Consider the following 16,990-nt stretch of genomic DNA (forward strand, 5'->3'; position numbering starts at 1 on the left):
TGATGCGGCCACTGCCGGTCATAGGGGGTTTCACACAACATTGGAAATCTTAAGAGAGGTTGCATACTGGCCACACATGGGGCAGGACCTCGACCAGTACCTGAAGGGTTGCCTTGTGTGTGCACAATTTCAGCCATCATCCCTCACACACCGGGCGCCTTTACAAAAGAGGGGAATGACACTGCCATGGTCAGATTTACAAATCGACTTTGTAGGCCCTGTGATTCGCTCGGCTAGGGGGAATAAGTACATGTTGACCGTGACATGCTTGTTTACCAAGTGGGTGGAATGTCTCCCAGCCCCAAATTGCAAGGCAGAAACTGCAGCGGCCTTGATGATTAACCACATATTTTCCCGTTTTGGTCTACCTCAAAGGATTGAGTCAGACAGAGGTAGCCACTTCACCAGTGAAGTAATGACAAAGATGTGGGAGATACTGGGGGTCAAGAGAAAGCTGCATATTGCTTATAGACCAGCTTCTTCTGGGGCAGTAGAGAGATATAACCAGACAATTGTGAGCATATTAAAGAAGTTTGTGGCAGATTCTGGGCCAAGTTGGGATATCCGATTACCTCTGGTCCTAATGGCCATCAGATCTACCCCTTCATCTGCAACCAAAATGTCACCATTTGAGTTGATGACTGGGCGCAAAATGGTGCTTCCTCAGCATTTGCTCTACAGGACCCAAGAGCAGACACTGATAAATGCCTCCACTACTCATGAGTATGTAGAGAATTTAAGGAAACACCTCCAACATGCTTTTGCTTATGCTCAGCGGAATCTAGAAAGATCGACTGATAGCATGAAGACCCATTATGACCTGAAAACTTCCAGGAAGGAATATCAGGTGGGAGACCGGGTCTATCTATACAACTTCCAAAGGAACCAGGCCAAGCAGCGCAAATTTTTGCCTACATGGAAGGGACCCTTTGAGATCGTCGATAAGATCTCCCCTGTGGCCTACAAGATCCTCATCCCCAAAGGCGGTTCGGCAGAGGGGGAAGACAAGTGGGTCCACATAAACCAGTTGAAATGTTGCCATCCCAGGCACACTCTGCAACAACTGGAGGAATCCTCTGGAATCCTAGCGGGTACTGTATCAGACTAATTCAGTTCCAATCATAAAACCTACCACATCTAGTCTCTAAAATATTGTGATTTACATGAAACTGTCTCTAGTGTTGCTGTTTTTTTTTTTTCAAAATAAGAATGTAATATTTCGTTACGATGAAATGCATATGCTGCCCCACTATCTCAACAGTGGTGGAAAAAAAAATCGTCTATGAGTAGATATTGCCGCTCTTCCTTTATCATCCTAGGAGAGATGAAACCATGAAGGATGACCAAGAAGGACGATCCGGAGACCGGGAGCAAAGACACAACGGGCCCGGGGTACCGCCCAATCTTCCCATCAGGACCGGCGAGGAGAACTGATCGATCTGACCGGATGGAGAAGAAGATGCTGAACTGTGCCATCTACAGAAGAGGAAGAAGATTATGCGGACGGACCGGTGCGTGGGTCAAAACCCTTGGGCACGCGACTCCCCATCGACCCAAACTCAAAGTGCAGTCACGTGGGGGGGCTTGTAGGGTGTCCTGACCCACGTTTAAGCTACCCTGCTACAACATTTGGTGCTGTGGGCTTAGGAAATTCAAGATGGCGGAAAACCCACATGTGCGCCGAAATCCAGGAAAGCTGCGCAGTTGTGCGCACACCAAAATGGTTACCTAACTTGCCACCCACCAGGGTAAAGAAAGGTCTTTGTTAACAAAATCCACTTTTACTGATGTCAAAAAGTTGCTGAAATCGTGACTCATTGGACCACTTTAAAGATTCAACCCTTTTTGTGGGGTTCCACATAACCATCTTACTGTAAGGAGCCCCATCAAAACAATGTTAAGCAAGGATTTACTACCATGTAAGAACCATTCCTGTTTAGAATGCATTAATCCAAGAAAATCCCAAAAATGGGTGCAGTACCAGTACTCACCACTATCCAAAAGCCGGCGTTTTAAAACCCACTGTGTGTTTTTCTGAAGGCAAGCAAAATGCCTATTTCAAACCTTGCAACATGTGCAAAATATTCACTGAACACCAGCAGACATTTGGCAGAATGGAGTTTTGTGTGCCTACAAAATCTGGGAAATGAAGAGCCCAAAAACAATGCTTATAACAAAAATGCTATGGAGTCAGCAGCTTAAGCCTAACTGCAACTGGATTTAAAACCACCAAAATCGAAAATGTTAAATTAAATGAGTGACCTATGTTTGGTGTCACATGCCTTTGTAACTGTTGAAATGTCATAGTTTTGCACTTAGAATCAGCATTCTAGCTGCATGTGTAAAATGACAAGTTATTTTAAAAGCAACAAAAAGTTAGCTGAAGGTCTGGCTTAAGGAACTTGATTTTGCCTAGCAACGGATCCCATCAGGAGTGAAACTTGAGTCACAACTATGTTCCCAGGCCAATGTTCCTTTTGCTGCTCACACAAAGGATATGCCATCTATCTGATAATTGAATTATCTGTGCTCTGCAAGAGAGTGAACAAAGCCCTCTTCACTCAGGCAAAGGTTTTTATTACCGCAGTCGTAAATTGTAGCTTCCTCTTGGCAGGAGCTGGGAGGAGCACTGCCTGTGAGAAGCAAGCTGGCTTGGCAGAAACTGGAAAGACTGGTTTCTGTACCATGTGACCTGAAAAGACACACCCCTGCAGCAAGGATATGGTTTTATAAAAAGGGGGATAATTCATAGTGCGGACATGTGAAAATTTTATAAATGATACCATAATTCTTGTGATTTTTATGCCCACAGTTAAAAAGTGAAATATGTGCCAGTTCTGAATGCAAGCTCCCAGGAAGAGCAGAGTTTGAACAGGGGATACATCCTGTAATGCATGATGGGTGCATATGATTTTAAAACAATATGTACCTCTGCAAATATGTATTTGTTTCAAATCTAGATTTGTGTGTAAGTTGACAGGAGGAGTGGACTTTCTGCAGGCTGTAAAATGACATCAATCTGACTCACAGTTCAGTTTGCCAATCAAGCGGAGGAATGGAAGCCTGACCAATGACGAATGAGAGGGGCAAGTCTAGTGATGCAACACACACACCCATTCTCAAGAAACAGATAAAAGCAGAGAGTCAGGACACATAGAGACATTCAATTTCATCTGCCGCTGGAAGCCCTGCCGGAAAAATCCATACTTACCTCCATCAAACTCCAGAAAGCCAAACTAGAGATTTCAATCTATCCAGAGAGAAAGCAGTGCTGTGCCTAGCAGAGACCAGACCAGAGAGAAAGCAGTGCTGTGCCTAGCAGAGACCAGACCAGAGAGAAAGCAGTGCTGTACCCAGAGAGACCTGACCAGACTGAAGTCCGTGACCAAGTCGCTTTCCTGTTTAAAATCTCTTGTGAGTACCGCCAAACTGTACCAAACCAATCTCTTAGTTTAAATTCATCTAATTCAATCTATTTAACCTAAGTAGAACTGCCTCCTAGCTGTCACCTGTCAATTCTAGTAAAATTTGTCACTTGTCAAAGTGTGCGTTTAAAATTGGCAAAACCAAAAACGACCTTTACTAAATTGCTCATATCTCCGCAACCGTTTGGGCTAGAGACTTGCAATAACTTTCATTTGGAACCTGAGATCCTAGGCTTTCCTAGGACCCCAAAACGGTAGAGATAGTCCTTGCGGTTCCTCTGTAATAGCGCTCGGCGCATCCGCGAATTTTGCCGCGATTTGCAATTTCTTCACATGTAAAAAAAACTGCTGATGCCTGCTTTCCATTTGCCAGAAATTCGTTTAACCTGTTCACTATCCCTGCATCATTGCTAGTGTGAGCCTGGACTAATATTAACTAGATACCACTCACCCTGAACCTCTAAAAGGGAATTAAAAGCGTTTCCAGCATATTTCTCATTCATTGCCAGCACATATCAAAGCAATTTGGGCCGGTGATTTCAAAACTCCTACCTGTTTTCTGTTGTCTAATCTTGCGGGATTGAACTGATTACATTGATTGCATTTCTGAGAACTGTGTGCTTTCCTCCCATTCCCTTGCATTGCATAAAGAGGGGGGAGTGAATAGCCAGAGAAAAGTGATTACATTGTTTGGTTGAAATCATATTGAGTATTTTCTGTACTGCATTCATTGAATATTGCATCCACCTGAGCCTACATAAAGCATCCTCTACCACATTATACTTTTGTTCCTATTTACCAGTGTGCTTCCTTATCCATTTCATGTCAACTCATTAGTGATTATAAAGAAGTGTGCTAGTGCCAGATTCTCCGTTGTTAATATTTACCATATCAGATTAAGTGTGATATTCAATTATTAATTTATTAAAAAGTGTGATATATATTTTAATTTATCAAATAAACCTTTTAAACTTGCAAAACAGAATTACTTCTTGGCTCAGTGGGGTCAGGGGGATTCCAAGAGAGGGGTGTTATACAAGGGTAGTCATCCAGAACGCATGAACTGGACCTAAAGATATATCAATAAGGGTTTTCATTCAGTATTCTAGACTAGGCGTTAACTTGGCTGTAGTGCTGAATTGAATCCTCTTACAGGACGCTGCCATTGATGGCGTGCAGGATAGCAGGAGACGCTGGAACCTCCCGGGCATTTCAGGGCAGGCTGCAAGTCTCATCGCCGAGTCATGGGCACCTTCAACCAAAAGGTGCTACGACGCAGCTTGGAATAAGTGGTCGTCATGGTGCAGAAGGAGAGATATTCATCCCATTTCGGCACCTTTAGTCGAAGTACTGAACTTTCTGGTAGAACTTCTGCAAGATGGCAAAGCATATAGAACCATAGGAGTCTACAGATCTGTGATTTCAGCAGGTCATATACCACTAGATGGAATACCAGTGGGTGAGAACATAGCAGTGATTGGACTCCTAAAAGGAATATGATTTAGGAAACCACCACAGCCTAAGTACAAGGTGCTATGGGACGTATCGGTGGTGCTGAAACTGCTAGCAGACTGGCCTAGTAACAGATACCTGTCACTAGAACAACTATCAGGGAAACTAGCCATGTTACTGTGCATGGTATCATGCAGGAGAGTGGCAGACCTGAAGGCACTGGAGATAGATAGAAAGACATATGGGCCAGAAGGACTAACTTTTAACCTGGCAAAAAGAACTAAAACAGATTTGTCTACAATCACATATCCATACATGCAAGACTATCCGAAATGGTGCGTAGCTTCATGTATAAAAGAGTACGAAAGTAGAACAGCAGAAATGAGACCAGTAGGGACAACCCAACTACTTATGCGCGCAGAAAACCACACAAAGGCGTAGCATCAGCCACAATAGCAAGATGGGTCAGAGATATCATGGGCCTAGCGGGCATTGATTTGTCTACATTTGGAGCGCATTCAGTCAGAGGAGCGATGGCTTCAAAGGCACTAGGGCAAGGCGCAGCCTTATAAGACATCATGAAAGCAGCAGATTGGGCTAGTGATAAAACGTTTAGGACGTTTTATTTTAGGCCAATCAACACGATAGCAGGAGCAGTAGCAAGAAGCTTTGAACAAGCTTAATGCTCGCGCCGTCTTGACATAGAATGAAGATTCCCCCTGCTAATAGCGCATGGAGCTCTTGATTCTATTAAAGACAAGGAGGCGAGCATTAAATTCCCGACCCAGATACACAGGAAATGGGAAAAGTTAATGTAATGAACGAAGTATGCATTGTAAGTAACCATGATGACCATTTTCCTCCCAGAATAGGGTGTGTATTCCCAGCCCTAACATATCTCTATTGTTATTTTCCGATATTAGGAGATGAACAAAAGAATGGCTGAATCCTATTCGAGGAAGTTGGATTGATCAGATTGAATTGCAAGTTCTGAAGCAAGAGATCGATTCCGCTGAAAGCAGGGAATATAAAGTTGTTGGGCCCGTTGGCAAGTTAATGTTACAGAAGATTGCAGTCAAAGAAGAGGAGGAACACAGTAACAGGAAGGAGTAAGGCACAGAGACTAGAGACTGAAACTACAGGGAATGATGGGACTTGAAGTTTTTTGAAAAAAAAAATGTTGTTTTCACGAAATATGATTTATTTGTTGAAACTGCTGGAGAGTAAATTAAAGAGAAAGAAAGCTTAATGCTTAATGCTCGCCTCCTTCTCTTTAATAGAATCAAGAGCTCCCTGCGCTATTAGCAGGGGGAATCTTCATTGTCTATGCTCCCAGCTGTCATTAATTCCGCTCGCCCCCAACCCTATCCCTGCTCACCTTCCCCTTTGCTCTGCTTCAGTCACGAAAACAGATAGGAGAGTGGCGCAGCACGTGCCTAATTAAAGCAAGAACAGAGGCTCGAATAGGAGCAAATGTGCAATTTTCCCATCATGATTAATAATTGCGCATGCCGTTTGGGGAATTAGTCAGGTGAATTAATGACAGCGCGGTCTAAGGCCCATTTCAGGGACCTAATTTAAAATCCCGAAGGCCTCTTGGAGACCACTGAATACCCAGGCGCAATGTGGGCAGTGAAGACGGGCGAGCAGGGATCCACAAGAGAAAAACAGGAAGCAAGACGGGGAGGGAATGAGGCATGAACACGCTGGGGTAGTCCTTGAACTAGGCGCGTGCTGACAGTTGCCCGGAAGTCAAATCTAGAGGGACAGTGGAAGTGACAAACAAAATACAAACACTGTTACTATACCAATACAGTTGACCACTAGATTAATTAGAATACTAATAATAATCATGTGTGTTCTTGTATAGCGCCAGAGAGATAGAGAGAAAGACAAAGAAAAACAAAAAAAAGAAAAACGCGAGAAGTGCAAATATAAAATGAGGGAGAGCAGGAAATAAAATTAAATAGGAATATGTAAAGAGACGCAGAGGTCAGGGAGAAAGGTAGAAAGGAAAAGGCAGAAACAGGGATGAAAGAAAGAAACAGGAATTAGGATAGAAGGAACGTAGAAATAAATGGAAAAGGGACAGAAGCAGGCAGAAGGGAGATAAAGGAACGAGTGGGGAATGAAGGATGGAAAGACATGGATTTGCATGGATGAGTTATAAAGAAAATACAAGTTAGATGGAAAGATGGGAGAAGGAAGGAAAGACAAGTGGAAGGAAAAGAGAGAAAGATGGAAGGAAAGAAGAACGAAAAAGAGCAAGAGAGAAAGAGATATTGAAAAAAGAAAGAAAGAGAGAAAGAAAGAGAGAACGAAAGAGAGAGAAGCTTGCATAGGTGCTGGTCTGGGCTTGAGGGGCAGCCTTCACGGTTTCACCTGCACCACTGACTTTTGGGGAATTTACTTAGGCATGTTAGTCTCTGGTAGTAAAGGAGTGGGCATTTCGAACACGTGATGTAAGAAAAGTGGAGAGGTAGAGAGAGAAGTGATATGGTATAGGAGCACGGGGGGAGGGGGGTGGAGTAGGTTCAGAACAGCAATCAGAGAAAACGAAGATGAGAGGGACACAGAGGTGTGGGGGAGAGGGAGTGAGCAATACAGGAGCAGGAAGTCATGTAACTAAAGGAGAGTCATAGCAAAGAAAGGGAAACCGAGACCCTCACACAGCTATCATGAATAGGAAGCTGTTGATAGTGAATGAGACACAGAAAGATGGACAGGGAAAGAGGGAGAAGGGGGAGGTGGAGGAGAGGAAGAGAGAAAAAGAGAGAGGAAAAGGGAGGCGACAGGAACCTGGGGCTTGTAGGGATAGATGGAAAAAATGTGCAGAGGAAGAGTGAAATGGGGAAAACGAGAGCGTGGAAGCTCTGTAGAATCGAGCAAAGGGAAGAAACTGGGAAACTGCATGAATGTGTTATTAACAATGAAATACTATGTAAGAGTTTTGTGAGATAAATAATTTGGCCTGCAAAAACTTCATCGCCACAGTATTTTAATGGCGCCTGCACACATTACTTTGAAGGAAACCTACTTTGTTATTTGTCCAGTACAACATGGAGAATACTCATCGCTCACCAACTTACAAGAATATTCTCCGCTCAGCAAAGTAGAATAGTTTTGGCTGCTGGAACTGTAAGACACATTTTCAATTATCTGTTGTTGCTTGGAGTGCTTTTTTTGCGGGTGGAGTCCTATGGGGAATGGGGAACAACATTTTCCGGTGCCAGACATCCTGGCCCGTATGTCCCGGTGGCACTGGGATATCAGGTGCCAGAAAAGTGATGCGAGTCGGGCGGCAACCAGCTGGTAGCAACGACGGGTTACCGCCGGACTCGTAATGAGGCCCTTTGTTTTAATTTAGGAAGATTAGGAGGAAGATATTTTATATGAGGAATTAGAGAAAATAAAAAGGGATGAAGAAGAGAAGTTAAGTAAAAGAGGGTGAGGTAGATGATGTTACAAAAGAGACAGGTGAAGAGAGATAGAAGTAGAAGAAGATACTGGGTGGTGGAGAGAGGGAAAGGGTAGAGATGAAGATGGACCATAAGAGCCAGGTGAAGCCAGATCAAGATGCCGACAGAATTAAGATGAGCTGTAATGGTTGGCTGCCTTACCTATCCAGATGCCAAGGCTGACTGCGGCCGCAACACGAGGGGTGCGCTGCCTAAGAGACCGCAGAGGAAAGACTGTCACATACCAGCGGTCCACACTCATGGCAGTCAGCGTCACACACGTGGCCTGCACGGACACCTGATAAGAAAGAAAGCCATGGTGGATTAGAAGGACTCGCCATAACACTGGTACCATCACAAGGCATCTGAAGAGAAGGCCACTGCAACTCCCACTCTCTGACGCTGAACACCTATATGTGGTATCAAGACCCCCAGCGGACAACAGAATCCCTTGCTGCGTAGATCATGTGCAAACATTTCTGTAGTCAGTGAAAGGACTGTGTACTTGGGAGCACACTATGGACATTGGACATTGAAGTCCAATTCATCAACACATATCACCACCATTTAGGCACCAGAATAAACACAATACCTCACTCAATAACCTTATTCGGCCGTAAGACTATAAAAGTACATTCTGTCACATACAAACAATAATAAAACAACACAATATACCATACATTCTTCCGTGTAACGCAAGTACATTTAAATTAACCCTGTTTCCCTCCCACTGGCCATCAGACCCCTAGGTTAATAAAGATATATGCAGGACACTCCGAGGTACATGTTCCCTGATCAATTAGTGTTGCCCAATGCCCTTTTCCCCAGCGGCACTGTATTAACACCAGAGAGCACGGACTGCTGTGAGTGGAATTCAAAGGGGGGTCCAAGGTTAAGGGGGGAGGGAGGTAGGGATGGATTTCAATCATACTGTTTTGTGTTGGACAGAGCCTCATGCCAGTATCCAGTATTCCATGGGCCACTCTCTGGTCTCTAAGGATATCAAAGAGACTCTCCCCCGGTAATGCACAGTCACAATGTCCTCACGGATTACAGATAGGCAGTCATGTACTTCACGGAACCAGTGGGTGCACTTATTTATAAGTGCTCCTCTAGTTTTGTTGGTGATTGGAGGGCAATCTAGGGACCTTGTGCAAAAATATCGAACCCCTATTCAACACCCTTTCGCCTCACTAATTTTCATGCCCATCCCTGGGTGCAGCCTGAGGACTCTGGAGAAAGCACCATTGGGGGCTTGGTTGAAAAGGGCCTAACCATCCCTGCAGCAGACTTATCAACCGTGGGGTTATCACTAGGTGCTCAGTCTGCGTGACGTGTGGTGATCAGGTGGGGTAGTCTCACTGCTTTGGTCGGTTGCCTTGGGGTAAGGGCCGGGAGGCCTCAGTGGATTGGAGCCTGGTGCCCCTTGTCACCATTGATGATATTGGTCTCTCTAGTTTCCACAATGGGCCTCAAGCCGCTATGTTGGTGCTGATCATGCTTCCCGTGGCCTCAGAGTTATGGTGGTCTATCCTCTCTGGTAGTTTCAGGGTCCCCTGATTTTCTCCCCACCTATTTAAAGCCGCTCGCTTGGTGCCCCCTCTTCTGTGAGCTTGAAGGAGGACCAGTAGTAGCATCTCCAGATCTGCTCATTTGGACAGCACGAGACTACCTTTGCAACTACATTACCCACATATGCCCTTGGCCACTGAATTTATGATATGCATTGTAAATGAATCTGATGAAATGGGTGGGCCGGGGGGGGGGTGGTGGTTTGAGCACAAATGGGCACCTTTCAGAGCTCTCGTGCCATGGCCCTTCTTGTTTGCATCTGAGACTGCATGGAAGGGACTGATATCATGGTCGGTACACCATTTGACCAGGATTTCCTCCGTGTACATATCTTCCATAGGTACATTAAGGGCCTCATTACACGGATGGCGGTAAGGATTTACCGGTACCGGTAAAATACTGGTACCGGTAAATCCTTACCGCCTTACTACGAGGTCCCTTTGCGGGTTGGGTGATTTAACGCCTGCTTTTTGCAGGCGTTAAAAACCAACCCGCAAAGAGACCCAGGGAGCTAATTGCGGTACCGCAATTTGCGGTACCGTAATTAGCGCCTTCCCCATTCCCATTGAGCCCTATGGGTCAAAAATGGGAATGGGGAAGGGCAATGGTGGAAGGGGGAATTACCGCCCCGCCAAACTTGGAATGGGGCGATAATTCCCCTTTCCGCCAAGGCGGTGCCGGTATTTTACCGGCATGAACCATGGCGCTAATAGCGCCATGGTTCTCCGCCATCCGTGTAATGAGGCCCTAAGTCTCTACATGTCAGTGATGTTGCGCGGGGATTGCGGTTGGGTCCCTCTGCGGTTGTTTGTTCATCGGCTTTTCTGTCTCTCATGCTACCGTTGCTATTGCTTAGTTGCGCCCCCACCTCTTGTGCGCTATTTGGTGCCGCTAAGAACACAGAATTCTGGTCTTTGCCCGCACTAGATCTGGCTGGGCGGACATCAGAGTTGGCAACATTGGTCATCCTCAAAGTCATATTAGGGACTGGCGTCTCGGAGCGTGTCGTTATTGGGATGGCTGCTTAAACACCCTCCACACGGCCTTCATAGAAATGTGCTCCTCCTGGGGCAGTAGATGGTCCTTCGGGCATTAAAGTACAAACCGCCTTGGTTTTGGTGGTGAAATCGGTAACCCTACATTCCGCGACACGGGTGGCCACACTACCACTGTTACTTCTGCTTCAGTGTAAATTTGCTTTTTTCTTTTCTTTGTTTTCGGACTTGACTCCCCAATCCTTCTGGTTGGCACAGAGGAACTGTTTAATTTCTTTGATTAAAGTGAAAGCTTCTCCCGTGAGATGTATGGGACTGCGAGGCCATTCCTGGGATGTAGCTTCGATTTTAAATGAGGGGGTTTCAGTAAAATGTTCCGCTTACCTTGAAGTATTCTCCTTTTGGGCGCTGTGTGATATGCATAGTCTCTCATGGTGCAGGGTGGCGCTGGGAGGGTGGTTTTACCACCGGCTTCTTACTTTTCGTGGCCCCAAACGTAGGGTAATAATAGCAATGCGAGAAGCAGTATGGTAGGGTACCCCTTTCTCCCAACCCACCCCTCTCTGACTCTCGGCCTCTCTGCCCCTCACCTTTTTGGGCACTTACCAAGCTGTTTCTGCTGCACACGTTGTCTCCACGGTCTTGGGAGTTGCCACCCAATAACACATGCTGAACACTCTTGCCTCGCCCTTTCCCCCGTGGGCTTCACACTGCGGGGGAATGCCTGTGTGCAAATGGAGGAGGAGGCGTGGCAAAGGCAGCAAGTACGGTGGCCCCCCTGGCACAGCTTGCAAAGTAGCACATTTGCAGCAAAAATGGGCGGAACACCCGTGACCTTTTCCCCCGAGTACTTCCTCCATACCTATCTGATTCAGCCTTAAATAATGGTTGTCTATCGTTGCCCCACTAGGCATCTCATGTCATTCTCAACAAGGGTTGAAGCTCCTGAGCGTACATGCCCTGTCCATAACACATTTAGGGCCTCATTACACGGATGGCGGTAATGGTTAACGGTCACCGTTAATGGTAACGGTGACCGTTAACCATTACCGCCTTACTACGAGGTCCCTTAGCGGGTTGGTGCTTTAACGCCTGCTTTTTGCAGGCGTTAAAAACCAACCCGCTAAGGGACCTTGGTGCTAATTACGGCACCGCAATTTGCGGCGCCGTAATTAGCGCCTTCCCCATTCCCATTATGCCCTATGGGGCAACAATGGGAATGGGGAAGGGCAGTGGTGGAAGGGGGAATTACTGCCCCGCCAACCTTGGAATGGGGCGGTAATTCCCCTTTCCACCAAGGCGGTGCCGGTATTTTACCGGCATGGACCAAGGTGCTAATAGCACCTTGATCCATGTGCTAATACCGCCATCCGTGTAATGAGGCCCTTAGTGTGCATCATAGCCACAGCGTTGGTGTGCTGCCAGAGATGTGAACCCTTGCCTGGGAAGTGACCAGTCCTTTGGGCTGTGGGTTTGATCCTCCCCACCAATGATATTCATTTTCCTCCCCATTATTTCCTCTATTAACTTTTAATATAATTTGCTAAGAAAACAGGAAAACCCCCCATGGCATACTGTTACTGCAAAAAAAGGACATACAGAATAAAATACACTATAGGAATGTGTCTTCTTATGTCCTTCAGATAGTTAACGTAGAATATGGCGCCGATTGGTTTGATTGTGACTGTAAGTTGTAAGGTGCTGTGAGGTTGTTTGGGCTTGCACCTGTGCAGTCACCACTTTCTCTAAGACTTTGGTAGCTAAGTTGATCTGCTACATGAATTGCTGTAGATATCGCTTCGATATGGGCTCGATAACAGTGAGTGGGAGCAACTAAAGTAGGCAGAGGGAGGCGTGTTACTGAAGAAACAAATTGATATTGTGATTGTTCGACGATGGCCTTTATGCAGCCCCTTGACAGGTGGTCCCTTTTCTCCTAACTTTTAGCACCTATCCGTAATGGGCACATTTTTTTAAAGACTTGTTTTATTTTGTCGTCAGCCTGTCTACTTACAGACAATAACACATGTTAGGTTATTACTTTTCACAATACAAAAAGTACTGACAAAGAGGTTTGAGCCTGCTTCCCATGGCTGATCCCTTTTCCAAGTTGAGTGCTAACACCTCTACATTAACAATACTGTTGTCATGTAACATGTATTAGCATCAATTAAGTGTAAGAAAAGCAGGGGACCTCACAGTGCCCCAGGCACCATATTGGGGATTGCATTGAGTGATTCCCCTGCAGATGACTTGTTACTGTCATGATTTATGTGGCTAACAGCAGGTGTATGGGCAGTGTGGTTTGCATTCTGTGCCCCACCATGGAGAACGTGTAGTTCAGTTAGTTTGCTTTCAGGCATGTGGGTAATGGGGCCCAGGGGAAATGAATGTAAGGGCTCAATGGGAATTCGTGAATGGTGCCGGTGCATCCGACATGCTCTGCTCGCGGGTGCCGGTATGCCCGCCAGGTCAGGCCTGGTGGGCGAAAAGGCACCAGCGAGCAGAACTCGTAGCTTGCCGGTCTGTTAGTAATGGCATTGGTAGCTTACCGGCGCCGTTACTACCGGACCGGCAAACTTACAATGAGGCCCATTGTCCTAACAGCGGGACAATTTTGCCGTTGGGCACCCTCTTTGAGGTGCCGAATGGGGGAGGTGTCCCAATGACAAATGTCCCGGTGTGGCTCTTAAAAGCGCTACGGGGGGAAGCTTGACCACCCCCTTGTGACTCTCCGCTTGGTACTCCACTGCTTGGAGCCATTTGAACACAGGAAAACATACCTTAATTTTAATCAGTCAGAATCTTGTCGAAAATATCTATCAGCACGTAGACAAGGTGCTGTGCAGAATCCAAGTTTGGATATATATGGCATTTAAAAATCTATACCAATTATACTTGGTCACCCACTGTACTGCATTAACCAATGGTTTCTGCCTTTGAATGAAAGGAAAAATTAGGCTAATTGCTGACATTCCAGTGAATCTGGTCCTTTCGGCCATGGCTTTATAGTTCAGCTAGGTCAAGTCACCATAGCCCAAAATGTCAGGTATCAGGGGGGTGATAAAGACTGGTCTGCTCAATGGACCTTGCACCACTGTTTCCATGTGTTATTCTATATGTACATATAAATATTGTGTGCACACAGTGTATGTCAGTGGAGGTGCTGGGTGCATTTGTGTGTCAGTGAGAGTGTGTGCAAGCATATGTGTGTTGACTTTTGTGTCTGAATGAATGATAAATAACCAATTGTTTGTATGTTCTAGGGAAATTAAGTTTGTGAATGTTATGTTGTGTCAATGGGTGCATGGCAGACCGGCTGAAGATGTGTGGGGGCCCAATTGAATTTTAAAGATGCACCACCAGTCTTTTGAAAGTTATAACAGAGCGTCGGCAATGGACTATTGTGGTGCAGTAGTTTAATGTTATCCCTCAGGGATTTAGGTTGTTTGACCGACGTACAAAATCACGGTGGAATTAACCGTGGTCATTTTTGCTGTGAATACGTTTTTACCTCGGTACAAAAAACCAAACCCATGTCCCCTCAAACCGCCAGTGCACCCATAAACCCCCCACTTACCTTTTCTCCATCTGAAGCCTCTCTTGTAATCTGCAGCGTCAGATCCATCCCTTCAACGCGGGTCGGATCTGACGCTACAGCGTCCCTTTTCTTATTTTTTTTGTTAAGTCCCCTGCCATCAATGCTGAGCAGGCGGGGGACACCCCCGCAACCGCCGAAGCCAAAAATACTGAACATGGGCTGAGGGGGCCACCCCTGCAACCACTGCTCTTCATGTTCGTATCTTCGGCTCCAAACTAATGGTGGTCACCGAATTCGGTCAAATTTACCATTCAACCAAATTGTTTTAACAATTTGGCAGAAACAATCCCTCAGAGCCACCATCCGCCCTCCCTTCACCCCACCCCTCTCCTTCAGTTGTCATGTCCCCCAACATTTTCAGCAAAGTTACTCCACTGAAGTTACCCATACTAGTTATGTCAATTGTTGCTCTTCAAATAGCGGATGTTGGAGATGACTGAGTCCCAGACCATTTATATTCATGAATGGACCTGACCATCCATTTTCATGAGTTTATACTGAGCCAAAAGTAGGAGGTGGCCTCTAGTCCCTTCTGCTTGCTTCTGCAACCGCGATTGGGCAATAAGACACAGATAATTAGTGAGAGTTGAATTGAGGGCTACAAAGATTAGATTCTTTAAATGAACACATGTACTTTTACTCATATTAATATATTTCTGCATCGGTTTGCAGCCAGTCATATTCTTTCTGGTAATATCTGCACTAATTAGGGCTTCTTTTGTGTCATAAGTCCAAACACTAACTCAAACTCAACTCTATCTGGAGCCTCTGCTGATGGTCCATTGTGAAAGTGATCATTTATTCTAACATCTAGACCTATTCTAACACTAACTCGAACCAACAAGCTACTGCAAACTAAAAGGCTGACACCCAAATGTCTTATTATCCTAATTTATTTTTACATTTTGTTTTTTATTGTTTTCATTACACCAACAAAATAAACAGTGACAAGCTCCCCATCCCGCCCCCCTCACCTAACTCCCCCATCAAGGGATCAAGCATTCTCTCTATTTTAGTGTGCATCCGTGGTATACAATTTCTGAGTTGTTTGAACCTCTCGATCTCCCCAAATTATACAACTTTTTCTGCCCTTGAGTGCAAAGTCACTTTTGATTCCTAATTATACAATTCTGGTGCCCGGGGGGGACGAAGGGGGGCACTGGCCAAGCTATATCATGGTCTTCTGGTCTTCCCCCATATCATCTCCCTTCTTATTCTGCAGTTAGCAGCATCTTCATTACTCATACCATCCTAGCTCCCCCCGGAAGGCTTCACATGACCTGTTCGCCCCCTACTTTCCGACCTTCCTCCCCATTAGCATCGATTGATGTCGCAACCTCAATCCTATTCTGGGTAAGCATATTCCAGGCCAGTACATCTTCACTTCTTTCCCTTTGGCCCCTTTCCATCGCTCTGTGCCACACTACTGTTTCACCCATCGCCCATCTCCATAGATCTCCCGACCATGCTTCTACACTTGGGACCCTAGCCTGTTTCCAGGCATGTCTATCAAGTCTTATAACCCTCATATTAGCCTCGCCTAATGGTGCTTCACATGTGGGGTATATTGCACTCTCTACATGCCCGGTCTGGCCCTATGACTTCAATATCTTCGCATGATGTCCCTCCCAGACCCTCCTTCACTGTATCCAGCCGACTGCTGGTCTGCTTTTTGCCATAGGACAAGGTAAACCCTGCTGGGCCGCCTAGGGAAGCCCCTGAGCGCCAAATCAACATGGCGGCCACTACGCTGTTTAGTCTTGCACCCGATGTGTTAAAGGTTTTCTCCCTGCCTCGATCCAAAAACTGATTGGAGCACAAATATTCATCTACATCCGCCTCCAGGAAGCCGGCAGGCGACGCTGGCCCCCTTTAAAGGCAGTCTTTTAAGGCTTGTTGCCTTCTCCCTGACTGGTCCTGTCAGGCAATGGCCGTAAATTTGCCAGCCTGCATGTCTACCAGTCCCTTCACATCTTAAGTAGCTCGCCAATACACAGAACCTGCTGGCACAGTTCGATTCGTTTTTTGCCCAGTCACTGTTCACACAGGGTGAGGTTACCAATGTAGCATGCATGTTCTTGCATTATCACGACTGTCCGCTTAGGTTAGTCATAGTGCTTCCCTGTGACAAACGCAGCCCCAGTACCCTTGGCCTTACCAGCCTCTAATATACTGTTCTTTATTGTTGAACATGTATGCCAGCACTGCAACTTAATGCTATCTCGACTACAATGCCTAGTATCTCTGATGTGGCCCACAGCACCCCTGGCGTGGCCTTACCAATTTGTGATACTGCTCTTCATTGCTGAACTTTTCACCATTCATATAACTAAATGTAATCCTGACTTCTTTGCCTCGCTCCTCTGATATGACCCCGGCACTCCTGGTGCGGCCTTACCGGGGTGCGATACTTCTCTTCATTGCTAAACTTTACACCATTCACATAACTAAATGTAACCCTGACTACTTTGTCTTGCTCCTCTGATG

The 16,990-nt window shown here is 45.9% G+C and overlaps 1 protein-coding gene across 1 annotated transcript in view; it reads right to left on the minus strand.

Annotated features, from left to right (window-relative positions):
* Positions 1 to 16,990, minus strand: part of KISS1R (KISS1 receptor) — a 739,185-nt gene that overhangs the window by 185,320 nt on the left and 536,875 nt on the right. The window contains exon 3 of the mRNA XM_069647574.1: positions 8,498 to 8,633. Coding sequence (XP_069503675.1) covers positions 8,498 to 8,633 — 136 coding nt within the window. The remainder of the gene's footprint in view (positions 1 to 8,497; positions 8,634 to 16,990) is intronic.

The sequence above is a fragment of the Ambystoma mexicanum genome, chromosome 1p, assembly GCF_040938575.1.
Source record: "Ambystoma mexicanum isolate Mex_15411 chromosome 1p, UKY_AmexF1_1, whole genome shotgun sequence".
NCBI lineage: Eukaryota > Metazoa > Chordata > Amphibia > Caudata > Ambystomatidae > Ambystoma > Ambystoma mexicanum.